This window comes from Neofelis nebulosa, chromosome 5, assembly GCF_028018385.1.
Source record: "Neofelis nebulosa isolate mNeoNeb1 chromosome 5, mNeoNeb1.pri, whole genome shotgun sequence".
Lineage (NCBI taxonomy): Eukaryota > Metazoa > Chordata > Mammalia > Carnivora > Felidae > Neofelis > Neofelis nebulosa.
Genome location: NC_080786.1, coordinates 146,977,525 through 147,003,655, shown reverse-complemented (window position 1 = coordinate 147,003,655; position 26,131 = coordinate 146,977,525). Strand labels below are relative to the sequence as shown.

General features: G+C 46.5%; 2 protein-coding genes across 15 annotated transcripts in view; both read left to right on the top strand.

The window, feature by feature from the left end:
* SYNJ1 (synaptojanin 1) overlaps positions 1-8,910 on the top strand; it is a 91,213-nt gene extending 82,303 nt beyond the window's left edge. For 9 of the 13 annotated variants that reach the window (XM_058731893.1, XM_058731886.1, XM_058731892.1 and 6 more), the window contains one exon: positions 5,893-8,910. In XM_058731893.1, coding sequence (XP_058587876.1) covers positions 5,893-6,693 — 801 coding nt within the window. In that variant the 3' untranslated portion in view covers positions 6,694-8,910. Of the gene's footprint in view, positions 1-2,943; positions 2,970-5,892 lie in introns of all 13 variants that reach the window. The other 4 variants (XM_058731899.1, XM_058731898.1, XM_058731895.1 and 1 more) reach the window with 4 other exon arrangements.
* Positions 8,911-13,810: 4,900 nt separating this feature from the next.
* CFAP298 (cilia and flagella associated protein 298) lies at positions 13,811-25,747 on the top strand. Of its 2 annotated transcripts, XM_058731883.1 has the most exons (7): positions 13,811-14,105; positions 15,895-16,062; positions 18,272-18,339; positions 23,247-23,405; positions 24,235-24,366; positions 25,030-25,125; positions 25,435-25,747. In XM_058731883.1, exons 1-7 carry the CDS (start codon positions 13,967-13,969, stop codon positions 25,543-25,545), a joined length of 873 nt encoding a protein of 290 aa, XP_058587866.1. In that variant the 5' UTR covers positions 13,811-13,966; the 3' UTR covers positions 25,546-25,747. The 2 variants fall into 2 exon arrangements, with proteins under 2 accessions (XP_058587866.1, XP_058587867.1); XM_058731884.1 differs by lacking the exons at positions 13,811-14,105; positions 18,272-18,339 and having other exon boundaries at positions 15,985-16,062.
* Positions 25,748-26,131: the final 384 nt, after the last annotated feature.

Below are 26,131 nucleotides of genomic sequence, written 5' to 3'. Positions count from 1 at the left end.
ATGTTTTAACTTAAAAATGTCATCAAGGCCAAAGGAATGTGTAAAGCTTTAGAAGTCTGCTCTTTCACTGACAAGGCCCCTTAAGCACATTTATAAATACTAGTTTGCCCCCATTTTTACAGCTATCTGGATACGTCCAGCTAGTAGGCAGAAGTTAACAGTTTCTTATGCTTCTGTATGGTGAAAAACAGATAGTAAAGTAAATATAAGTCTTAAAATGAATATTGTCAGCAATTAGCACTTTCTCATTAGACAGTGGGTCACATTTATAAAAACTAAAGAAGGATATATAAATGAGAGAAATAAAATGTTCTCTTAAGCTGATTAATACCATAAAGCATTCTACATTTTTTGGTTCAGAAAATTGAGGATGTTGACAATGTATAAAAATTGTAGAAATCCTTCAAACAATACATGTCCACTATTCTTTTCTCTCTGCAGATCTACTTTTAGTGAGGCACGAATTTTTCCTCTCATTTTCTTGAAATGTGTGCTATTGTATTTTGTTAAATGTAACTGGAAGGCAAAACACTTTCAAACTAGCCACCTTCAAACTTTGACTACTGTTTTAAGACAGAAAGTAAGCACCTATTTCTTAGGAAAGAGAACCTTAATTCCTAAAAGTCTGTAATGGTTTAAGTATCCTTAGACCAACATGAACACAGATACAGTACTCTGAAAAACTGGACAGAGAGCAAACCGTTCAGTAAGATTGCAGTTTTCAGTAGAAAATCATACCACAAAAGTACTACAGGACCAATATTCCAATGACTACCACATTATCATTTTCTTAGGTCATTGTCCATGGTTTTGGTTTCTGTTTTTCATTGGAATGGGTATGGTAATTTGGTGGCAGACAGCATGTGCTTTGTGTGTGGCCTGGCAGAGAATGTCCTTGAATCTTGTGTCATTCACTCCATTGAAACTACCAGCGATGTTTGTTTTAAATTCTAAATATTTTTTTGGCCTCAGTCATTGATATCAGACTCCTCCAAATACACACACACGCACACACACACACACACACACACACACACACACACACACACACTTTTCTTTCTTGGGGGAGCAGGGGTCTTGTTTGTGTGCAGACCCTCTTTGGGAAGAATCACAAGAGTGGTTAACGGTTTCTTCCTAGAGTGCTTAGGGGGCTGGAAGGAAGGGGAGGCATTTACCTGTTTGTACCTCTTGAATTTTGAACCGTAAGAATAATGCCTATTCAAAACATAATGAACATCTAAAATTTAACAATTGTTTTCGGTGGCTATAGGTTGAAAAGGATGAGAATTTAAAATACAACATATTTGATACTTTGGTGATCTATGAAATAGTCTTAGAACTGAACACTTAAAAATTTTTATTAAGTCTTTATTATTAATTCTGCCCAAAATACACAAGGTATTTAAAACATAAAAACATACATGGCCTAGCACTACTTTTTATTATTATTTAAATGGTTTTCTACTCGATAGTTCTATATAGAAAAGACCCTTCCAATTCAAATGATCATATAACATGTACAGAACATAGAAATGCCTCACTTGTCTGCCCGACTTCTGGCATCTTGGTCATCTGATTATCATCTAAGAACCTGAAGTTCAGAAGTCCAACAGGAAATAGAGTAACAGCCTCACTGCCATACTGTCGTGATAGCTAACAGTGAGAGAAGAGACCGAGTAGAAAATCTCAGCATTCTAGATCTATTTAATACCTCCTGCCTTCTATCACTGCCAGAGCTGATACGCATAACCCTGAGATCATCAAGGAAGTATTCATTTAAATCCAGGAGTCTCGTGTTTAGTAGGCAGGAAACTCTATTAATGCCTAGTACATTTTAGAATGATGTCTTCCTCGATTGTCAAATGAGTTTTGGTATTTTAAAATGAGGTAAGCTTTAGATATTGGGGAAGATTTGCTCAAAACTGTTTTTGAGCCTACTGTTTTTTTAAAAAAAATACTGCTATGGTACAAAAAGATGATTTCATTTTTAATCAACAAAATTTCTTATATTATTGTACCTTACAACTAATAAGTTCTGAGGTGAATTAATGATAGTACCTTCTTTCTGAAAATTTGACTAATATAGAATATGTCTGGATCCTGATCGTTTTGTGAAAAGAAATACTGATTTTCAGTGGGGTAGTACTTCTGCAAAGTGTTGCCATTTTATACATTTCCTCTGATGGTGATAAACCCATAGGCTGTCTTGTGGCTATGTCCTACTCATCTCGGGCTGCCATAGCAAAATACCAAAAACCGGGTAGCTTAAACAATAGTAATGTGTGATCTCACAGTTCTAGAGGCTTGAAGCCTGAGATCAGGAGGCCAGTACAGTTGAGTTCTGGTGAGGGTTCTCTTCCCAGCTTGCAGATAGCTGCCTTCTCACTGTGTGCTCATGTGGCCTTTCCTCAGTGCTTCCGGTGGGGGAGAGAGTAGGCTCTCTGCCACGGTGTCCTTCCATGAGCATAATCACTCCTTCCATAATCCCTCATGAGGCCACTCTCATGGCCTCATCCAACCCCAGTCACTGCCCCCCGCCCCAAAGGCCCCACCTCCAAATACCATCACACTGAGGGTTAGGGCTTCAACATATGAATTTAGGGGGATACAAACATTCAGTCCATAACAGACTGCTTAAAATATCTTAGAGCTCCAAAAACCTATAGGTTTGGGTTATTATTTTTGTTTTGAAGTGGCTGTTCATCAACCTCTGGCAAAATTAAAGTTTGAACCGTAATCAACGATACATTTCTGTATTCAAAATTACAAAAGAATTGGAGTTGTCTCTTGAACTCATGCTGTGACTTGCAAATGTTGCCTCTGTCACGTTCTGTGTATAATATAGAAACAAAAGTATTTCAAAGACTGGATCGGTAGGGTTGCGGTTTGGTCTCAGATCGTCCTCCTAACTCTTTCCTTTGATGTCTGTGTTCCCTTTCTCAAAGCAGGAGCAACCGTCAGGGTAACAGGTATCGGATTATTTCTCAATCTTATCTGTGCTTTTCATCTGTCTTAGCACATTAGATGTATGAATCTTTTGCTTCATACATCTAAAGTTTCACCCATTTTTAAAACCACCTGTCCACATTAATAAATTCTATTATCATACCATAAACCTGTTTTTCTCTTAGTATTTCAGATTTTTAGGAACCATTTTAGTTGTTCTTATTAATGCTTTACCATATTTTTTTTTGCTCTATTTTTTATGAAAATTAACAAAACTAAAAGGTGTACCTTCAAGAAGGTTGAAGGTATACAAAAGTCTGTTTGGCAAGACCAGATGGTTCTGGGTTTTAATGATGGCAGAATTACATAAATACAAAACTTAACTTCTTTTCTTAGGTTTCTTTTGGGAAATTTTTTTCAAATAGTTTTAGTAACAAGATTATTTTTGGTAAGGGAGAACTTTTAGAAAGATAAAAGTTAATATTATAACAGGATTATTTAAAGGTCCTTCCAACACCTTCCTCACCATTTTTCATGTTAATTCCTCATAAACCTGCTCAGATTATAAATTAATTCCAGTATAGTGAATGGTGGTGTGGCTTTCATTGTAACTTCAAGTGATCCTGCTTCTACCAAATTACCTTTAATGTATCTTGAAAACAAATTTTTTATATATGAAAATAAATTTAAACATAAAGCATTTATTTGCCACAGGCCTGCTATTATTCTAAGCTGTGCAAAGTATAAAATTCTCCTTTCCTGTAATGTCTGTGTTGTGGACTGTTCCATCTGCCATGGGGGAATTGGGTCCCACACCCGATCAGATACTGCCATTTTGCTGCATTAATAAATAATGCAGGGGGGCGCCTCGGTGGCTCAGCCAGTTAAGCATCCCACTTCAGCTCAGATCATGATCTCAGGGCTTGTGAGTTCAAGCCCCACATTGGGCCCTGCTGACAGCTCGGAGCCTGGAGCCTGCTTCGGATTCTGTGTCTCCCTCTCTCTCTCTGCCCCTCCCCACTCACACTCTGTCCCTCTCTCCCTCAAGAATAAATAAACATTAAAAAAAGTTTAGGGGCACCTGGGTGGCTCAGTCGGTTAAATGTCTGACTTCAGCTCAGGTCATGATCTCACAGTTTGTGAGTTCGAGCCCCATGTCGTGCTCTGTGCTATGGGTTCAGAGCCTGGAGCCTGACCCATTCGGTCAGACACAGATTCTGTGTCTCCTTCTCTCTCCGCCCCTCCCCGCTCACGCTCCGTCTCTCAAAAAATAAATAAATGTTAAAAAAAATTTTTTTTAAAAACTAAAAAAATAATGCAGAGATTATTTCTAATATAGAGTTAATTGTAATTTGTTAATGTCTATAATAGATTTGTCTTTCAAGCAGATTTCCATAAACACATCTGCTTACCTTTAATAACTTAGAATACAGTTTTGAGTCTGTTACATGTTTACTCTTTTATACAAATTTCTTGTCATAGTAAGTTGTTTGAAGAAAAATATACTTGTTTATTCAGTTAGGAAGTATGTTCTAGGACAATTGAATAAAACAATCAGATACTTGAAAGTTACTCACTTATTGAAGTTATCTGTCATTGCCTTATGCAAATGAACAGCCTTCCCTGTTGTTAAAGTAGCAAGTTACTATTCTATAAAATGCAGTTATGTTTTTTCGGTGGGTGGGGACCACTGCTCTTTTTTTTCAACACAGCTCATGAACATTTAGTTTGCTCTCCCAACTCTCTAAATTTATCTTAGGTGGTGCTCCATTTTGTTACATTGCAGGCCTTGAGCCCAAATGCTCCCTTCCCTGTCCTTTTCAACCAAAAGTTTATCTTCTTATCTTTAAATTTGGCATCAATATCCGAGTCATCTATTTAGTATCAATAATTATGTACAGGTTGCTTTTGTTTTTTTGATCAAAATGAAGCATGTGATGAGCTAATTTTTGCTCCTAAGACCAGGGTTCTCTTCCCCATTAAAGAAGTTGGAGAAGTTGGTTTTGCTCAGTCCCATAGACATGCTCCTCTCCCAGCTGGCTTCTTTGTGAACTAGGCACAGAGTGCACACTTTTTACGACCATAAAGTAATTCAGGACACTCCTCCTGGCAGTTCACAGCCAACTCTGCCACATGGAAAGAACGGATTATATACCAAATAGAAAATGGGATCCTCCCCCCCCCCCCCCCCCGCCCACTGGTTTTAAACAACCTTTGCATGTGGTTATTAATGAGCATATCTGTTTTGAAACTTTTTCTTACAAGATGAGGAAAGTCAGTTAAGGAATATTGTCCCATCATTGGCAGAGTTTAGTCTACAAAGGAGAACTTAAAAGGCAAAAATGCTTTGAAAATACATTTTTCCAAGTAGAAAAGGAAAGAAAAGATGCATTGTCTTTAGCTTAAGAATATAAACATACCAATGAAGTCAGTTTCCATTCATGAAGTTTAATTTCCATAGTAACATTAACTTTAAATAAAAATATATTTAAAAGAACAATGAAACCACATCATCATCACGACAGGTGTTGGAAGTTTATTCTACAGATCTAGCATAAGTTCTAAATACGGGTTTCTTGCGTTCACGCTAACATTTGATAAAACGGCATGTTCAAGTCATTTGCTGAATTCTGTCCAGTTCTCCATTTTACATCATATTAGAACTTGCATGAATGAAACAAACTATTTAACTTCTCTGGGGTTTAAACAAATGTCTTTAATAAAGGGGTTTATGTAGTAGGGAGGTTTTAAAGAGTAAGGTTTTAGTTGTCTTACCTTACTTAAACTACCAGGGTAACAAACTATACAAAGCTGTTTAAGTTTGAAATTTGTATCCTTGCCCTCTCCTCCTCCCCCATGAATAATTGAGACAGGAAGCATAGAGGGGTTGTTAAAAGTAACATGTTGTCTTTTTTTTCCCTGATTATTGGGTGTTCTCTTTTTCAGGTGAAAACAAACGGAGTCTCTGCCGTCCGACTGGAATCACCCTTAAAGAGTGACCCATTTGAAGATCTGTCATTCAGTCTGCTTGCTGTATCAAAGGCTCAGTCATCCATTCAAACATCATGTGCTCCAACCCCAAACCCAAAGGGGTTGATTCAGTTGCCTTCTGCAACACAAAGTAACATGAATACTTTGAGTTCTGTAACTTGCATGCCTCCAATTCCAGCCCGGAGTAAATCCCAGGAAAATATGCGATGTTCTCCAAACCCATTTATTACTAGCTTGACCAGCACAAATCCTTTCACCGACAGGACTGCAGCTCCCGGAAACCCATTTAGAGCCGAGTCTCAAGAATCGGAGGCAACTTCGTGGCTCTCCAAAGACGAGCCTGTTGCCAGCAGTCCTTTCCCTTCTCTGAAGCCTCTTGGTCATAACAATAGCAAGCCTTCATCATTTGATGGGTTTAAGGACAGTTTTGATCTGCAGGGCCAGTCTTCGGCAAAAATCAGCAACCCAAAAGGATGGGTAACCTTCGAGGAAGAGGAGGACTTTGGTGTGAAAGGGAAGTCAAAGTCCTCTTGTCCAGACCTACTGAATAATCAGCCGAGTTCGCTCTCTGGCTCCTACGTGACCTTTGATGACGACTGGAATAAAGGCACAAATGTTCCTTTCTGTGTGTTGCCATCAAGACGACCACCTCCACCTCCTGTCACTCTGCCCCCACCTGCCACCACCCCTCCTGTAGCTCCTTTCACAACCTTGCCATCGAAGGCATCCCCCACACTAGACTTTACAGAAAGATAAGGTTATGCAATAGAAAACAGTTTTGGATTTGTTTGTTTGTTTTTCAGTTTGGGCAGGTGAGAGCCAAAAGAATTGGGCATTAGTTCCTCATTATGTGCAATATGGAATTGTTAAGTGCACTGATGTTGTCACGAAATACCACTATTTGATGTGTACAAAGCTGGAATATGTGTATATTGGAAATAAGGAAAAAGTCCTTCTCATTATTAACTGGAGTTTTGGTGTGTTTCTGTTTGGATAAATAAGAGAGAGGAGTAGCCATAAACAGTGCTCAAAACTACTTCAGACAGTAGTCCTTATTCAGAAATTCTGTCCGTCTTCTCTGAAGAACCTTAAAAAAGCCCAAACAACTTCTAGCTGACATTCTTGCCTGCTCTTTGATACTTGTTAACAATGGTGTTTCCAGGTATTTACCGAAGAGCTATCAGAGTTATACTGAGACCATTGTGAAAGGCATGGCTTTAAAACACAAAAAGGCATGGGTACACACACACACACACACACACACACACACACGTATGTATACACTTACATATTTGTAAAACTTAGGACTCAGACAAAATATTTACCTACACGTTCTAACAGAGTTATTTTTTCGGTGTTTCATTACCAAAAGGATGGCTATACATGAAATTTGGACAGTTCATTAATTTTCTTTCCAAAACTAGCATCTCACTACAGAACCAGACTTTCCTACCATTTCATCCCCCTCCCCCAAACACACATGACCCGCATCTTTGTTCCTTTGCGCTCCAGCATCTCCAGACGCTTTTTTTCCGGGAGGAGGTTCTTGGGGCTGGAAGCAGCCTATTTTGTGGTCACGGTCATGTGGATGGACACTCCAGCCCATACAACAAAGCGCTATGGCCTTATCTCTCAGGAAGGCACATACCTCCAAGTTCAATGAGGAATATCAGAGCTAAACGCACTCCCCTCTCCCTGCACTAAGGTGTATGTTGCCCATTCCCCTCCCACACTTTCCCTTTGCTGCTTTCTCTGGAACTTCATAGCAGGGAAGGCAGCGGTCCTCAGAATGCTTGGAGTTGGGGATCTACTCCGCGTGTGTGCTCTGTCCCCATCAGAGGCTACGCAACACATCTGTGAAGCTGCTTTACATTTTTAGAGGCTACCCCTCAAATTAGCTGTGGATTTTGTCTCCCGCACTGCCAATATGCAACTGACCCTGCTCTTGTCTCATGAAGTTCACAGAATTTTTACACAATGTAGTGTTTTGGTATCATCACGTAATCCCAAACAGAAAACTCCGTGAGCGATGTTTTGTTGTCAGCTTAAGTTAAAATCATCCTCAGCCGTTGAGACTGATACTAACATTCCTTTTATAGGAAGTTATAGATGTCCACCTAAATTCCATTGTCCACATTTAACCTTTAAAGATGTGCACTGGGAGAATATCAAAATAGAGTTCATGGCTAAGATTATGTAAAGTGGAAAAGCACAGCAAACTGCATTGCACTTAAAGCAAATCTAGTAGGGAAAAAAAGCACTTTTCTAAATGCTCAAATGTTATCAAGATACTATATTTCTAGAAGTAATCCTCTCTCTGTTAACAGCCAGGATTCGCTGTTAGCACTAACTCTTGTGAGTTTTATATTGTGCTTTTTGGGGGTTCTAATCATTTCAGCAGTAGTATATTTTAAACAGCAGTATTACTATAAGCAGTGTGCTTCAGAATGTGAATTAACTTCTTGAAACTGTGGCTTTAACATCTATGTGATTAGTGTATGTGGTATTTGCTCTCCATTAGCAAAAAGAATTCATTATAAACTTCACTAGTGCGGATTGCGGTTTCTGTGAGCGATGTTTCCTTTTGAGTACAAACTACTGTCTAAAACATACGTATCCCGCAGCAGCTCGGCCTTTATCAGGAAAATTATATTTGGCAAGTTGCCGAAAGGGCACAGAGTTAGGAAAGTGAAAGGTACGCTGCAAATAACTAGCCATTATTCTGTGTTATTAAAATATTTACCAGTTCTGTTAAAAGCAGAGCAGAAATTAGACACTAAGGATCTCTTTGTGAATTCTTTGTTCTCTATAGTAGATTGCTGTTTATATGTAAGAATTTTATTGCTTATGTGGCATACAATATTTATAACTATATACTTTATAGAAGTACAGTATTAAAGTCAGTGGTACACAAACATTCTGTACATATCTGTGAAATGTGCTGTCATATGAAATAAATATACCTGTCTTTACCATGTTGACTACTTTGCTCAAGAGGGAAGAACTTTTCTCAGCCATTTTCCTTGAACTTTACATATGCAAGTGTAATGACGTTTGGGGATCAGCTGTCGAATCAGGTGTTTTTTTAAGTTTATTTGTTTTGAGGAGAGAGAGAGAGACAGAGCACATGAGCGGGAGAGGGTCAGAGAGAGGGAGAGAGAGAATCCCAAGCGCGTTCCACACTGCCACCGCAGAGCCCAACACAGGGCTCAAAGCCACGAACCGTAAGATCATGACATGAGCCCAAGTCAGGAGCTGGACACTTGGCCGACTGAACCACCCACGTGCCTCTCAGATCAGGTATTTTAATTCAAGACTTCATTTCATCCATTTTACTTCTCCATATAATAATCTAAAAGTAAGAAAATCTTCTAAGACTACAAATCATCATTAAGAAGAGAGGCCCTCATTCAAAGTCTTATTGGCCTGAAAATAATGCATGAAGCATGAATGATGGGGGTAGAAGGGAAATAGGCACAAGGACAGCCAGACACAGGAGACTGACTAAAAAGACCCAAGTTCAAGGCCAAGGCTAGTAGTTCCTTCCAGTATTGCCTTTTTTCAGTCCTGTATGATTGCTATTCAGAACAGTAACGTTGATTCTTAAATCATTGAATCATGTTCAATATAATTTTAGATACAGAAGATATGTAGAAGTTATAGATACAGAATAATAGGCTTTAAAGGAAACTTTTGATTTTATGATTGAGATACATATGCAGTTGCTAAGAAATAATACAGAGAGATCCCAGGTACCCTTTACCCAGTTTCCCACCCCCGCCCCAGTGGTAACATTTTACAAATTATAATACTACAACCAGGACATTAGCATTGATGCAAAGCACTTCCCGTCACCACCAGGATCCTTCATGTTGCCCTTTTCCTGCTGTCATCCCATCCTAACTCCCCTGCCTTGTCCCTAGCTCCTGGAAACCACTATTCTCCAGTTCTATAATTTTGCCACTTCAGGAGTGTTTTATAATATGTGTATATATATGTATGCGTGTGTGTGTGTGTGTGTGTGTATATATATATATATATATATATATATATATATATATATATATATATATACAAATTCCATATATATGGAATCATATGGTATGTGACCTTTTGGGATTGACTTTTTTACTCTGCATAATTATCTGGAGATTCATCAAGACTGCAGATGTCTTTTATTGTCGAGTGGTATTTCATGGTGTGGATGTCAACACAGCTGGTTTAGGCATTCACCCACCCACCCACTGAAGGACATCTGGGTTGGGACTATTATAGACAAAGCTGCTATGAACATTCCCATACAGGTTTTTTCTTTTTCTTTTTAATTTTGCTTTTTAATGTTTATTGTTTTTGAAGGGGAGAGAGAGACAAAGCGTGAGCGGGGGAGGGGCAGAGAGAGAGAGGGAGACAGAATCCAAAGCAGGCTCCAGGCTCCAAGCCATCAGCACAGAGACTGACGTGGGGCTCGAACCCATGGACTGCAAGATCATGGCCTGAGCTGAAGTCGGAGGCTTAACCGACTGAGCCACTTAGGCGCCCCCCGTACAGGTTTTCTTGTGAACATAAGTTTTCATTTATCTGGGAAAATGCCCAGGAGTGCAATTGCTGGACCACAGGGTAGGTGATGCTTGGATCTTTAAAAAACTGCCAAACTGTCTTCCAGAATGGACCATTTTACATTCCCATCAGCAATGTATGAGTGATCGACTTCTCTGCATCCTTGCTTGCATTTGCTGTTGTCACTGCTTTTTCTTTTAGCCATTTTAGTAGAGGATGTATCATTGTGGCTTTATTTCCTTAATAGCTAACCATGGTGAACACCTCTTCATGGTGAACATGCCATCTAATATCTTCTTTGGTAAAATATGTGTCTTTTGCCTATTTTCTAAATGGATTTTTTTTTTTTTACTGTTATTTTATTTTAATGTTTGGTTATTTTGAGAGAGAGAGAGCGTATGCAGGGGAGGGGCAAAGAGGGGGAGAGAGAGAATCCCAAGCAGGGTCTGCTGTTAGCACAGAGCCCAATGCGGTGCTCGATCTCACTGACCGTGAGAATATGACCTGAGTCTGAATGAAGAGTCAGGCACTTAACCGACTGAGCCACCCAGGCGCCCCTACTGTTGTGTTTTGAGGGTTCTTTGTCTTTTCTGTATACTCGCACTTTGTTGGATGCGTGGTTTGCCAATATTTCTCCCCGTCTATAACCTATCTTTTTATCCTCTTTACGAGTAGCCAGATCCTGAGCTCTGCAAGTCCACAAACTAACTATAGTCATGGTGACGGACAAAGGACAACCAAACTCACACACAGGAAAACTGATATATAAAATTTCAAAGTCCCTGTTTATTAATTTTAGGAAAATAAGTCTGAGCACATCAAGAGTTAGTGAACATGTAGAAGGATGGGGACTCATACGCTGGTGTTGACAGAGTATCGATTCTGGAGAGCAATTTAACCATGCCCAGAAAAATCCATATGCTCTATCCCAAGAAATCTGACTTGTAGAGAAATTCTAGCGCACGTGGAACAGGACGGGCAATGTTCGTAATGGTAAAAACTAGAAATACGCTAATCGTCACCGGGAATGGAGTGACAGATTTAGACAGTAGACCACTGTGTAAGTTAGAAAACAATACAATATGACATTTCTATAAAAGTTAAAACACGAAAAATATCCTCTATTCTTTAGGGAGACATACACGTATGTGTTGATGGTATAACAACAGCCAACGGGAATGATAAATTCAGCACAGTAGTTACCTTTGGAGAAGGGGAAGAAGAGAACGGAATCAGAGAGGGCTGCGTGGGAGCTTTAAATGTATCTCTAATGTTGTTAGGGCCTTAAAAAAAAAAAAAAAAGGTTTTTTTCAGTAGACTAAAAATCTGTTCTTTTCCTCCCTCGCTGCCTGATATCTAACAGCCAACATGAATGACCTATTATCTAGACCACAGCATTCATCCCTTACGCATCGCTTCATTAGGTACAAATGGTCATAAGATGCCCTTCACCGTAGAAAGGCAACAGCGCCTAAAATATTCAGAGAAAAGTAGCCACACTGCTCGAGAGCACACACATGCCACCTTTTGTCTTCAAATTCAGTAACCCGCTCGAGTCGTGCCAAGACAAGAGAGGGTCTTTGGTACGATTTAGGATTACCGAAACCACACTGAGAAAAAGCTACGCGCAAATTTGTAAGACATGGCCTGTATGAGGGGGGAAAAAAAAAAAGACTGAAAGAGGACACTGCAAGGAACGTTAACAAAAGTTAGCAGGACTACACTGGCAAATATCAGTGCTGACAAAGATTAAAGATAACTGCAAGCGCTTGGTCTATGGAGTGTTCTCCCACCAAGTGAGGAATAAACTACATACTTTCTACCAAATGATTCCTACCAAATAATAAACTACATATTTAAACGAAACGGGATGGCCAGCACATGAGTTTTCCACGCTTTGTTAATTTTAAAACTTACACCCCGAGACCCTGTAACATAGGAGTTTGCGCATAAATGGCTCTCACCACCTAGAAAGCAAGACACTTTCAACCAAGTTGTAAGCTTGGTTGGCTTAGGGGTACAGAATCAGATTCAGGAAAAACAGGGGGATGACCTTATGGCCAGCACTCAGGAGCTCAGAGAACACAGTAGGTCCCCTTCTCGAACACAGTAGGTCCCCTTCTCCCTCTGAGAACAGAGACATTTACCATTCTGCCCAGTACTGCATGTTCCAGGGTCTGCGTGGTCCCTGCCCCAATACTAGAGGTGAAAACACATCTGCTCGCTGGGCTCCATACCCTGTCTAGGACCAGTCTAACAGTCTTCATATGAGACCCCGAATTGGTTTTTGGTATTTCCAAGCCCATAGTCACACACTATCCACTCTGCCCCGGAGACCCCAGGGACGAAGTTCCAATGGGGAGAGCCAAAGTTTCAGGAATACAAAGTAGCAGGTGCTTGCAATATTCAGATCGGGCAATGGCCTTTCGAAGGAGATAACGAGGGTTGAAGCCTTGCACTATCGTACGTAGCTTTGGTGGCACCTTGTTATCAAGGACTAAGTGCAAATGTCACCCAATTTGGTTTTCTTTATGCTTCTATCTGAATCTGCCTCGTTCCTTATATTTTGTTTTCTCTTTCTCACTTCCACTGGGATATAAACTTCCTGACAGCAGTGATCCTGGCCTTTCCGCGGTGTCACCCACGCCTGGAAGAAATAGCGCCTGTTCAATAAGAAATTTTCGGGCGGTGGCTGGCTGGATAGTTTGGGCACGGTCGCTCCGGCAACAGCCGCTAGAGCTACCCTAGATAGGCGAATCCGAATTAGCCCGCACAGAAGAGGACGCACACTTTTTCCCGCCCCTCGGTGCTCACACCCCGCGCCCCGCGCGAAGCACTCCGCCCCCCGCCGCGAACATCTCCAGACCGGAAACAGCGGGAAGCACTTCCGGAAGTGGTGAGCGACAGCGGCGAAAACGCCGCTGGGACTTGTAGCGGCAGCGGGGACCCGCTTCAGGGCTCGGTGTCTGAGGGTGCCCACCACCGCACCCCTCCCCCCGGCCCACACATCTCTCTAGGTGGAACCTCGGGTCCGGGAGAGTGGACGGGGCGTTCCGCGCTCCCCCGGATAGCTTGGGCTGTGTTGGGCGGTTGCCCCGACAACGGGCACTTCCGGGAACGGCGCAGGACGAAACCTGCCGGGCGGGGGGCGGCGCTGGACGGCCGTCTCGGACCGAGTGGATCGTTGCCCGGCAGCACCTGCTTCCGGGAGCTTCGGCCCCGCCCCCGCGCGCTGCGGCTTCTCCACCCTCCGCTTCTGACTGGCGAGGGCGGCCCCAGTGTTTCCTTGTTGCTCCTGGCAACAGGCACTTCCGGGAGTGAGGGCCTTCCCCCTCCCGGCCCCGCGGGCACTCGAGCCCCGAGTTCCGGACTCCAAGCAGCGGTTAGGCGGCGATCGCTCCTCCGCCTCGGGTTACGGCGGGCCGCGCATCACGGGCCTCCTCGCCGCCTCGGCGGGGTCTCCGGGGCCGCCATGGTTCTGCTGCACGTGAAGCGGGGCGACGAGAGCCAGTTCCTGCTGCAGGCGCCGGGGAGCACGGAGCTGGAGGAGCTCACGGTGCAGGTGACCCGGGTCTACAACGCGCGGCTCAAGGTGCAGCGCGTCTGCTCAGGTGCGGCCCAGCGGCGCGGCGAGTCTGCGGCCGGGACCGTGGAGCCCGCGCCGGGGCGGGGAGAAACGGGCCATCCGGGATGGGGAAGTGGGGCGGCAGCCGCAAGACTTTCTCGGGCCGGCTGGGCGGGGAGGGTCAGTTTTGCGAAGATTTGCAAAGACGCGCGGCCGGCGGGCTCGAGAGGGGACAGTCCGCCGGGGTCCCGCGGAGAGCGGAGTGACGCCGGCACCCCGCGTGCGGGCAAGGCCATGTGCGCGCCGAAGCGCTGCGGGGCAGGGTGTGAAGTAGCCGGGGAGACTGGCTAACCCGGGGGAGCCGAAACACCCGGTCCGAGAGCAGGTGTAGTGGAAGGAAATCACTCTGTCGAGACGCCTGGAGTGGAGCGCCTCCCGGTGGGGGAGCTCTTGACTTTGGGACGCCCCCACCTTCCGAGGGTGGGAAGAGCAACCTTGGCGTCCCTTGCCCTTCTCCAGTAAACACAAGCCTGTTTCTCATATTACAACGTTTGGTCACTCCTCTCGAACGCTCTAGAGCAGCGCTGTCTGGCGACTTTCCACCTCGAGCGAGGTGCTCCCTATTTGTGCTCCCATGGTGATACTCCAGACGTGGTCTAGTGTTTCTGTAATACGTGATTTTTGTGCCATGGAGAACTCCTTAAGGGTTATGGTTTCTGCCTTTACGGCGCATACATATAGTTTCTTAGAAAATTTACTGATTCCAAAACCAGCTCAGTATTAAATGTTTTCCTTTTGTATTTAAAACATCTGGGGAGAAGAGTGACTCCAACTTCTTTTTCTATAAAATTATCAATTGAAAATGTGCTGCTAAATATTAAGAGTTGTGCTAGTGGCTCACTCATTTATTCTGTAGCTCCCATTGTCCACTGTGATTCAGGCAGGCCCCAGGGCTCTCTGCCTGCCAGAGACCAGGGTGAAGGAGACCAGCCCCTGGCCCCCCAGATGCTTAGTGTCTGGTAGGGAGAGAGACAATAAAGACCCCATTAAGTTACACCATTTGTTTTGTAGTGTTGTATTATCACAAGCCACCTGGTGTCTTCCTACAGTGCTATGGAAACTCGGAGGGAGGGAGGGAGGGAGGAAGGAAGGGCAAGCGATTTTGCAAGGTTGAAGTGTGGGTTAGTTTTGGGGTGAATATATATGGGATTGGAAAAATACAAAGCCACGCTTTTGCATAATGAACATGATACCAGAACACCAAAGTCTAGTCCCATCTCTGCCGCTTTGGAAGGGTGTGAATTGCCTGAAATCCTCTCCACTGACCAGATTTACACAAATTATTTAGAAAGTATGTCTCTAAAGTTGCAAGCCTCAGGTGACAGGGCTGTAAATGAGGGAAGACCAGGATGTGGAGGATTCTCTTGCCTGCCTCACAAGGCGAAATGCAATAATCTACGTGAACACGCTTGGAAATTGTAACGCCCTTGGTGGATATGTATTCAGACCGTCAGTGAATTTTAACTTGTGCCTCGAGTCCCAGAAGGTACAGCCCAGCAGAAGATTCGCGCACAGAGCCTGCAGCCCCTGCTGCCCGCGACCACGGTGAGCTCCTAAACTCGGTGCCACTGCTGACCTAGGACAAATGGGCGACCGTGTGTCAAAGGTCAAGGACAGGCCTGGCCCAAACCAAGTGGTATCTAAGCATTTGCTAAATAAAATAGGGAGCCGCTGGGCAAGACCCCTGACCCCCAGGGAGCCTACATTTCACTGAGGTGTAAGGTGTTGTGATGATAATTGTGATGCATATTGTGTAACTTTCTCTTATTTTTAAGAAATGGAAGAATTGGCAGAACATGGCATATTTCTCCCTCCTAATATGCAAGGACTGACTGATGACCAGATTGAAGAATTGAAATTAAGGGATGAATGGGGTGAAAAGTGTGTACCCAGTGGGGGCTCGGTATTTAAAAAGGATGACATCGGCCGAAGGAATGGGCAAGGTAATCCAGCCTGTGTCTTCTGTGTGCACGCGCGAGCATAGCAGGAAGTATGCAGGTGGCAATTTCACGGGAAAACACGGACCTCAGGGGGCACCTGGGTGGCTCAGTTGGTTAAGCATCCAACTTCGGCTCAGGTCATGATCTCATGGTTCATGGGTTCGAGCCCCGCGTCGGCTTTGTGCTGACAGCTCAGAGCCTGGAGCCTGCTTCAGAATCTGTGTCTCCCTCTCTCTCTGCCCCGCCCCTGCTCATGCTCTGTCTCACTCTCTCTCTCTAATAAAATAAACATTAAAAAAAAAAATTAAAAAAAAAAAGCAAAAAACACAGACCTCAGTTTTCTGTACAAACATATGAAATACTGCACCGTGTAACCGACTCCCGTGGTACCGTGCAAATCCAGAATGAATCGGGTAGGTCGAGGAAGCATCTGTCTTCTTGCTCTTTCTTTACTAAGGTGCTGCTAGCTTTTACATCAGATGAACCACCTGAAGCTGCCATTTTTGTAGGTAACAAATGGTGAAAATTGAATATGGTTCGACCGAATAGTTTTGGGAGGCAATCATTGACAACTTATTGAGGGTTCTGTTCTGTTACGGTTTGCAGGTACTAGGGTTTGGCTAGAGATTTCTGTGTGAACAGAGGCGATGAGTGTCGGCACATCGTCTCCCCTTGAATCGAGGGCACGGCCCTCTGTGGTATAAAACGTCTTATTCCATGTCAGCATTCTGAAATCATTCCCCCTTTAGTGTGTGGTTGTTCGTGTGGAATTTCAAGGAAAAAAGACGGGAGTCCATTTTGATGGCTTATCCCTTTTAACCTGATTAAAAGGCCCCGTTTAAAAGACCGTAATTGATCGTTTAACAGACACCTAAGCACCTACGTATCTACTGTGCTAGAACACTGTGAGGAGCAAAAGAAATACAAAAGTGTCCCTACAAGGACTTGACAGGCTCAAAAAATATTTTTGTAAAAAAAATAGTGAAGATGATAGGAATTTTTAGTGTTATTTCGGGTGGGTTTTAGCCTGGAAAATGGTTGGCTGTCTTCCACAGCTTTTCATAATGTAAACTCATTGTCAATTTGGAGAGATGTTTTTGCTTTTTTTTTTTTTTTTAATGTTTATTTACTTTGAGAGAGAAAGCATTAAGCAGGGGGAGGAGCAGAGAGAAGAAGAGAGAGAATCCCGAGCAGGATCCTTGCTGTCAGCACAAAGCCTGATTTGGGGCTCGATCCCACGACCCTGGAATCATGACCTGAGCCGAAATCAAGAGTCAGACACTTAACCGACTGAGCCACCCATACGTCCCAAGATATTTGTGCTTTTTAGAAGGAATTGCATCACTGAAAAAAAATAATAGTATGTCCTGAGAACCAGTTAATGGTTCATTATTCACCTTTAAACCAATATTATCTTAAAATTTTTTTTTTTTTTCAACGTTTTTTATTTATTTTTGGGACAGAGAGAGACAGAGCATGAACGGGGGAGGGGCAGAGAGAGAGGGAGACACAGAATCGGAAACAGGCTCCAGGCTCCGAGCCATCAGCCCAGAGCCCGACGCGGGGCTCGAACTCACGGACCGCGAGATCGTGACCTGGCTGAAGTCGGACGCTTAACCGACTGCGCCACCCAGGCGCCCCTAAACCAATATTATCTTAAATTAACCATTTCTATTCTAACACAACTTTATGTTTCTAGCGTTTTCGGTGTCTTAATTCATACTTTTATTTATTAAAAAGTTGAAGCTCTGTGGGGCTCCTGGGTGGCTCAATCGGTTAAGCCTCTGACTTCGGCTCAGGTCATGATCTTATCGGTCGTGAGTTCCAGCCCCACGTTAGCCCCTCTGCTAACAGCGCAGAGCCCGCTTCCGATCCTGTCTCCCTCTCTCTCTGCCTCTCCCGTCGCCTGCGCACAATCTTTCTCTCTCTCACTCAAAAATAAAGAAACTTAAAAAAAATAAATAAATAAAGCAACGCTTTGAGAGCCTTCCCAGCTTCTCGCCACCAGCTTCCCTGTGTCCCTCACCTGAATTCCACGAGGGTCCTCCTCTCAGCTCCTTGCTCCCTGACTTGGCCAGGAGAGATTGGGACATCTAAGGGTTTTTGGGGTTTGTTTGTTTTGGTTTTGTTCGTTAGTTTTTCCCTCTCCCCTCCCCAAGAAGACCTTTAAAGACAGCTGTTTCTCTCCCTCTTCCCGGTCCTATTTCCACAGCTCCAAATGAAAAGATGAAGGAAGTGTTAAAGAAGACTATAGAAGAGGCCAGAGCAATCATATCGAAGGTTAGCTTTTTTAAATGAGGCCCTAAGGCCTGTCATTTGAAATACAGACTCCACTTACTCCAGAGTGGAGTTATCTGCAGCCCCGCCTGGTCTTTTTCTAGCCTTCCCAGGGCAAGGCAAGGACCAGCCTGTTTGGGTGTGGGTGGTCGCTTTTCCTTTTCATATTGGTGACAGCTGTCCTGAATCCTCCTGGTCTCCCGGGTCAGGCAGAAAGGGTGCCTGGCCTGCGCGAGTGCAACGTGAACGTGTGGGACACCGTGTAGTGCGTGTGGCACAACCACGAGCTGATGGGTACGTGACATGGGGAGAACTTGAGAAAGTGAAACGTGAACATTGTGACCCTGTAAGAGCTCCGTGGATACTTGATTGCTGGAGTTCGTGCCGCTATGAATTACTTTTTTGCGATGGTCACCAGTACTCACGCAGAAGCTGTTTCATAGAAGGAGGAGCAGAGGTCATACCTGACAGTGCAGGTAATGTGACCCTGGAGGAAAAGAATATTAGGATGTTTGAATAATTGTTTTGTCTGTCAGTTGCTTTATTTATGTGTTGGCCCTGGGCGTTGCTACCCTCCGCCCCCCATTCCAGCCTTCTCAGTGGATAACTTTTTTTTTTTCTTTTCCTACTGATCACTGGGCAACATCACTTTTTTTTTTTTTTAATTTCTTTTTCAACGTTTATTGATTTTTTAGAGAGAGAGAGAGGGGGGGGGACACAGAATCTGCAGTAGGCTCTAGGCTCTGAGCTGTCAGCACAGGGCCTAATGCAGGGCTCAAACTCACGGACTGCGAGATCATGACCTGAGCCGGAAGTTAGAAGCTTAACTGACTTTAGGGGCGCCTGGGTGGCTCCTGGTTGAGCGTCTGACTTCGGCTCAGGTCATGATCTCACGGTTCATGAGTTTGAGCCCCACATCGGGCTCTGTGCTGGAGCCTGCTTCAAATTCTGTGTCTCCCTCTCTGTCTGCCCCTCCCTTGCTCATGCTCTGTCTCTCCCTGTCTGAAAAATAAATAAGAACAAAAAATGAAAAAAAAGCTTAACCGACTGAGCCACCCAGGCATCCCTGGGCAAAATTACTTCTTTTTACATTTTTTTTTTTAAGTTTATTCATTTTTCAGAGACAGAGCGTGAGTGGGGAAGGGGCAGAGAGAGAGGGAGACACAGAATGCGAAACAGGTTCCAGGCTCCGAGCTGTCAGCGCAGAGCCCGACACGGGGCCCGAACCCACGGATGGGGAGATCATGACCTGACCTGACCTGATCAGGACCGACTGAGCCACCCAGGCGCCCCATGGGCAAAATTACTTCTAAACCAACGTGTCCTTAATTCTTCAAGCTCTTAACTAATCCTTTAAATGCTTCAGGAATGACTGCTCTTCAGTGCCTATTAATTTAGCAAAAGCTCTCTCAAGTCCGACAAGGAATGCTTTGGTTCAGTCCAGTGTTTGCAAAATGCCTTTGATCCTAGAACTTTTTTTTTTTTTTTTTACAGTATTGATCGTAACTGTTAACACCTGATCAAACTAGCACGTGTCAGGGCGTGTTAGGAAAATCGTGGCCTGGACACTGCTCTGCACCCTTCACTGCCCTCACTGTCTGCTGTGGAAATCCTTTCTGGTCTCTTTGCTTGTGGATCTTCTTACGTGGTTGTCTCAGAATTTACAGAGAGGCTTCTCGGGTTCCAGTCCTTTGCTGAAGTGATTTGCCCAAAGTTGCAGGGCTCCCGAGTGGCCGGCCTGACTTCTCGCCCGGGGCCCTTCCCACGCCGCCTCCAGAAACGCAGTGCACATCACCGTCCCCTCTCCAGAGCTGGCCACGGTGGGGACAGTTAGCACTGTAGGGCAAGCAGGAGAAGATTCGAGTCCTGTGGCCGGAGGTTCATCATGGGGAGAGTGAGAGATGGTGGGCCATCCAGACGCGGTGGCTCCTCGGGAACGAGACCACTGTCTCTGTGGCCCCTTTTCCTGAGCTGTCCCGCTGCTGAGAGCAGGAGACCAGGTCATTGGGGTGTCTGCTGCCCTGAAGCCGCACCAGCTTTCCTCTGTCACCCTGCCGTGTTACCTGGCCAGGGATCACTGCCCTTGGCATTTCGTGGAGCTTGTACAGAAAATGACTCACCCGCGCTGAGTTAACGTTGGTGGTGGTGGGCGACGTTTTCTGAGCAGAAAGGCTTGCCTCACGTGACCCCGTATCTGGGAGCTCTGCACACCCATCCTCTGGCATAAGCCTCTGATGGGAAGACCTGATATGTTTTCTGGGGATTTGTGACTCCCGAAACAATCTCGTGAGCCACCTGCGAGCAAGCAAGGCAGGAATATCCCCTCTGTTTCACAGATGAGAACAGAGCTTTAGAGAGTTCGGGTCTGGGCCTCCAGGGCACGGTCCACCTTCCTCCCTCAGGCCACACATCCGCCCTGCCCCCCTCAACCCCCTCTGGGACCTGGGCGTCCCTGCCACAGAACTCCTGCGGTCACTCCTCCTCCTGTCTTACTAGTCTGCCACTCGGTCAGATTAGAGCACCATCACCCAGAATGGCCCCCTTTAGCGCAGGACCTCCCGTCCCGCTTCCCCATCCCTGAGCCCCCGCCCGGCCATGCCGCCCCACTAACGCTGCTTCCCTAACCCATCCTCGCCCAGCTGGGCCCCAGTCGGCTGGCCGTGGGCAGCAGGCCCCGGGCTCTGAGGCTCCGAATGGCCTGCGTCCTGCCCTGCCTGCCTCCTTCCTTCCTGTGTGGCACAGCGGTCAAGGCTATCTTGGCAGGAGCCCTCAGTTCTCTGTCCCTCCTGCAAGGTCCTCTTCTCATCCCTCCCTGGAGACTCTGATCTGTGTCTAATCCTCCCCCCCCCCCCCGGCCCCGCCCCGCCCCAGGCTCTCCCATTTCTGCTGCTGCCCCCACTGTTGCTTGCCCGGAAACCCAGGATGGGGGCGATGTTTTCAGTGCCTCCTGTTCTGCGGGCTACATCTACGCTGTTAATGCACTCAGGCCTCTTTCCTTCTCCAGAAATCAGTTCTCTGCGGCTTCACCCTCACACCGCCCTGTCCCTCCCAGCGAGCTTCCCGGAGCAGACGTACCACCACATGCGTGGCCCGGAACCTCCTGGGTGTCTCAGGACCCGGCCTCTGTTTCCTTCCCCCACAGAGATGGCCATCTCAGGGCCACCCCTTCGCTTCGCAGGTCGGAGGCTTTTCTGTCTGACACTGTCCTCTGAGCACGTCGAGGACCCTCCTGTCCTCCTGTCCCCTCCCAGCTCCCTGAGTGCCCTTTCTCTTGCCTCTCACCACGTTGAGTGTTTATCAAAGCACTTTCTCCTGGGTCCTCTTCTCTCTCCTTGCCCTTCCCCCCAGTGTTTTACCTCCTCCAAATGCACAATCTGCCTCCGCAGGGAACTCCACAATCTGTCTCCTCCCCCTGATGCCTTCCTTTGCCTGCACCTGGTTCCTAGACGCTTCTTCCCAAAAGCCCTCGAGGAAGCTCAGGTTTCCTAGAGGTGAGAGTTCGATTCCTCGCTCCTCCCTGTGCTCTGGACCCAAGGAGAAGCACTTCCTGCAGACTTGCCACTTGGTTTTGGCAGAGCCACCGGTGCCTCAGTGACACAGGCTGTTGTCCCCCCCCGTGAGCCTTACCTCGGGTCCTGTACTGTCTGTCCCACAATGGCGACAACCCAGCGCCTTCCGTTGCCACAGCCACCGCTTTATTGAAGGCGCCCTGGTAGCCTTTTGGTGCCTTGCAGATACCAACCGGGAGGCCTGGGTTCAGGTTTCACACTACGCAGTGTTGCTGCAGACCCCGCAAGTGAAAGGGCAAGGTCCCTGGCAAGAGCCCACACCTTCAGATGCCAGGCAACCCCCGGCGCTTCTGTCCCGGCTGTAAATCTGGAGGTTCCCACAACCCCCCCGCCTGGTTCACCAGTTCACAGAACACACTGCGAGCGCTGTACTTACAACTATGGCTTTGTTGTAAAGGACACAACTCGGCGCTGAGTGGAAGAGATGTAGGGTGAGGTCTGGGGTGCGGGGTGCAGAGCCTGTGGGCACTCCTGGGATTCCCGGCACCTGCCTTCGAATAGCAGTGTGTTCTCTGCCCCGGAAGCTCCTCCGGGCTCCGATGCCCAGGATTTTTATTTTTATCGGGGTTTCATTACGTGGGCGTGAGTAATAAAATCCTGGGCCACGGGACTCCTCTCCAGCTCCCCTCCCTTCCCCCCCCCCCCAGGATGGTGATGGGGGTTGGGTCTGAAAGTTTCAACCCTCTAATCTCTGCTCCCTCTCCCTGAAATGAGGTCCCACATGGGTCACCTCATTAGCATAAACTCTGGTGTGGTCCAAAGGGGCTCCTTACGAGTAACAGACATTCCTGCCACTCAGGAAATTCCTGGGCATTTCCCTGCTCTCCCCCGGCCGGGAGCCTTCTTCACCCACCACAAGGTTAGGCTCCTGCACCGTCCCTCCTGCCCAGGAGAGATGTCGCCGCCTGTCCTCAGCGCAGATTCCTCAGCCTGGCCTCTCCAGCACGAGCCCCAACGTCCCCAACCCCCTTGGGCACTGGTGCACTGGCTGCACTTAACCTGCTGCTCTTTGCTTCTCCTGGTCCTGTCGCTCACCTGCCTGCTCCACCTTCCCCCCACCGTGGCGTGGCATGGCCCGATCCCCTCCGTCTGCGCTGCTGAGCGTCCTCCGCACTTGACTGCCCTCGTCGGCCCCGCTCGTAGTCTGCTTGGTGGCCTAGGCCGTGGCGGGCGCAGCAGAAGCCCCGCGAGGATGTTGGTGGCTTCGGTAGCAAGCCCCATTGGAGTCCTTTGTGTCCTGTGGCAGTCGTCTCTGCAGGAGGCCGGTACAAGAACCTGATCAGTACTTACTGAATCGGTCAGTCCCAGTGTACAGAATGATTCCTGTCCCTGTCCCTTCAGAAACAAGTGGAAGCCGGAGTCTGTGTTACCATGGAGATGGTGAAAGACGCCTTAGACCAGCTGCGAGGTGCAGTGATGATTGTCTATCCCATGGGGCTGCCGCCATACGATCCCATCCGGATGGAATTCGAAAATAAAGAAGACTTGTCTGGGACTCAGGTATGTGGCTCTCGGGCGTCCTGTGGGGTGGGTCACTGCAGAGTTGGGCCTCCTCTCCTGGACGTCGTGTTTCGCTTCATACGCAGCCTTCCATCCTGCCGTGCTGTGCTTCCGAGCAGAGCCCTGGGTTTAGGGGAGACCCTGAAGGTAGTGCTCGCGGTTGAGGGCACACAGAGGAGCAGGAGTAACTGAAAACCTGCCCGTTCTCTTTGGTCACTGGGAAGCCAGAAACCTAACTCGTGCCTGTTTCTACCCAAAGTGCATTCATTGGTCCCTTTGCCTGGAATTTTGTGTTCTAGCCTCACCTTTTGCTTCATGTTATTTTCCTGCATTTACGTTCCATTTTCCTTTGTTTTTCTCATTTATCCTTTATCCCATTGGACAGGGCCTGTGGCTCTGAGCCATCTTAAATAGGCGGGCTGTGCAGAAACAGACAAACAGCCCCATTGTGCCTAGATGTAAAAACCCGGCTGGATTCCAGTGTTCTTTCCTGGCAGTATCCTCAAAATCCATCCGAGAAGGACCTCGTATTGTAGATGAGGGTACACATGAGATAGGGTGCTCCCCACCTCCCAGAGCAGGAGGGTGACGAAGTCAGGGCAAGAGCTGGAGCTACCAGGAAGGGCATGAAAATGAGCAAGGGCTTCGATTCGGTGGGGGTGGTGGTGCCGCCCGTGGGGAGAGGGGAGGTGGGGCGGGGCTGAGATGCCAGACCCTGCCCCACACTGGTGGAGGGGGGACCAGCCAGGCTCCGTGCACCTGGGGGAGGATCACACGCGTGGGCCAGTGTCCGGATGCACCTTAAAGCCACTTCTGACCACGGCCCCAGGCAGGACTGAATGTTATTGAAGAATCAGAGGCCCAGCTGTGGTGGGCGGCCAAGGAGCTCAGAAGAACAAAGAAGCTTTCAGACTATGTGGGCAAAAATGAGAAAACCAAAATTATCGCCAAGATTCAGCAAGTGAGTACTTTTGCTTTCACACGACACCACTTCTTGTTAACTGTTTTCCAACCAATAAAAAATTAGAGTAAATCTCACTTAGTCTCTTTGTTACACACACTTTAATCCCGTTAGTGCAGGCTTAACGTAAAACAGCGAAAACTGGAAGACAGTATGAATTGCTTGACGATACCTGCAGTTTGTTTTAATGGGGGGGGGGGTACATAAGCCATGCTAATTTCAACCTTAGAAATAGGGCTGCAAGTAACTAAAAGTGGTTCTCGAAACGGAAACTACAGCCTAGAGCACTGATTTCAAGTTTTCAAAGTACTGATACTCTGTAAACAAGGAGGATGTGCCAGAAGTCGTTACAGATGTAGATCGCGTAGAGACGTATCCGTGTGAGGCTGCTTTGTCCTAAATCATTTCTCCACGATTATCTCCATCCCTTCTCCACTGGACCCGCGGCGGCCGGTGGCATTGCCTGGCCTCTGGTCTCTGTCCGCCATGAGGGCCCAGGGTTGAGGGGCTGCTGGAGGCCAAGCCTCTCCTGATGATCAGAACGGATCCCCAGTTTATGTGTAGCAGTCGGCAAAGACGGTTATAAAACATTCACTGTGACTTCCCGGGTGGCCCCTGTAAGAGTGCTGTAATCCACAGTCTGCTCTGCCCTCGTCTTTGCAGAGGGGACAAGGGGCCCCAGCCCGAGAACCGATCATCAGCAGTGCGGAGCAGAAGCAGCTGATGCTGTATTATCACAGAAGACAGGAGGAGCTCAAGGTACCGGGCTGATAGGTTTTCAGCAGAGCTGGCGCCACGGGCATTCACCCCCTTCCTTACCCAAGTGCGCGGGGGGGCCGCTGGGGGGGGCCGTGAGTTCTGCAGGATGTAGGGAGGGGCGTTTCTAGAGCTCCCGCCTCTCCAGGGCCCCCGGGACCCTGCCAGGCATCCCACCTGCATTAGAGTCTGGGAGCATCCTTTTGGGGAGATGGGACTGGGAGTTTGGACGTGGGTTCTTTCTTCAGTCTGTCCATGTTGCAAAACACTTTCCTGAAATGCCTTCCTGTGTAAAACATAATTTATTTCCAGAAATTGGAAGAAAATGACGATGACTCCTGTTTAAATTCCCCATGGGCAGATAACACTGCATTGAAAAGACATTTCCACGGGGTAAAAGACATCAAGTGGAGGCCAAGATGAAGTTCACCAGTTGGTGATGCTGTCGTTAATACCGGCTCACCTTTCCTGTAGGCAAAATAAAAACACATTTAAATAATAATAGGGCGCCCACAACCCTCTGAAAAATGTTGAATTTCTAGTTGTCCTAGTTTTTCTTTCCGTTTGAATGTATCTGATAAAAATTATTTAAGGTTTTAGAATTTAATAAATACATCCTCAAAAGGATCAGCCTCAGTTATTTGTATTTCAAAACAACTATTTAGTGTCTTTGACTGAATACTAAATGTAATTACATTTTTTGCTTCTGGATCTGTTTTATATTCTCACGACCGCTGCTGTCTTGGAAGAAATGGAAGAAGTGTCTTTTTTCCCTGCGAGTCAGGTGTCCGCTGAGCAGCGTGACCGGCAGTGGCCGCTAGAGGCCGCCCGACACTCACCGCCCCGCTGGGCTCAGCCCTGGATCCTTCCAGGGCCTTCTTTAATCCCGCCCGACACGGTCACTTTCCTGGCATCGCCCAGCTGCCAAGGTAAAGTTTGCCTCCTGGCTGACGCCCGACTGGCCTCGCTGTCTAGGTGTAAAGGCTACACCGTGATGAAAGCCGGGGAG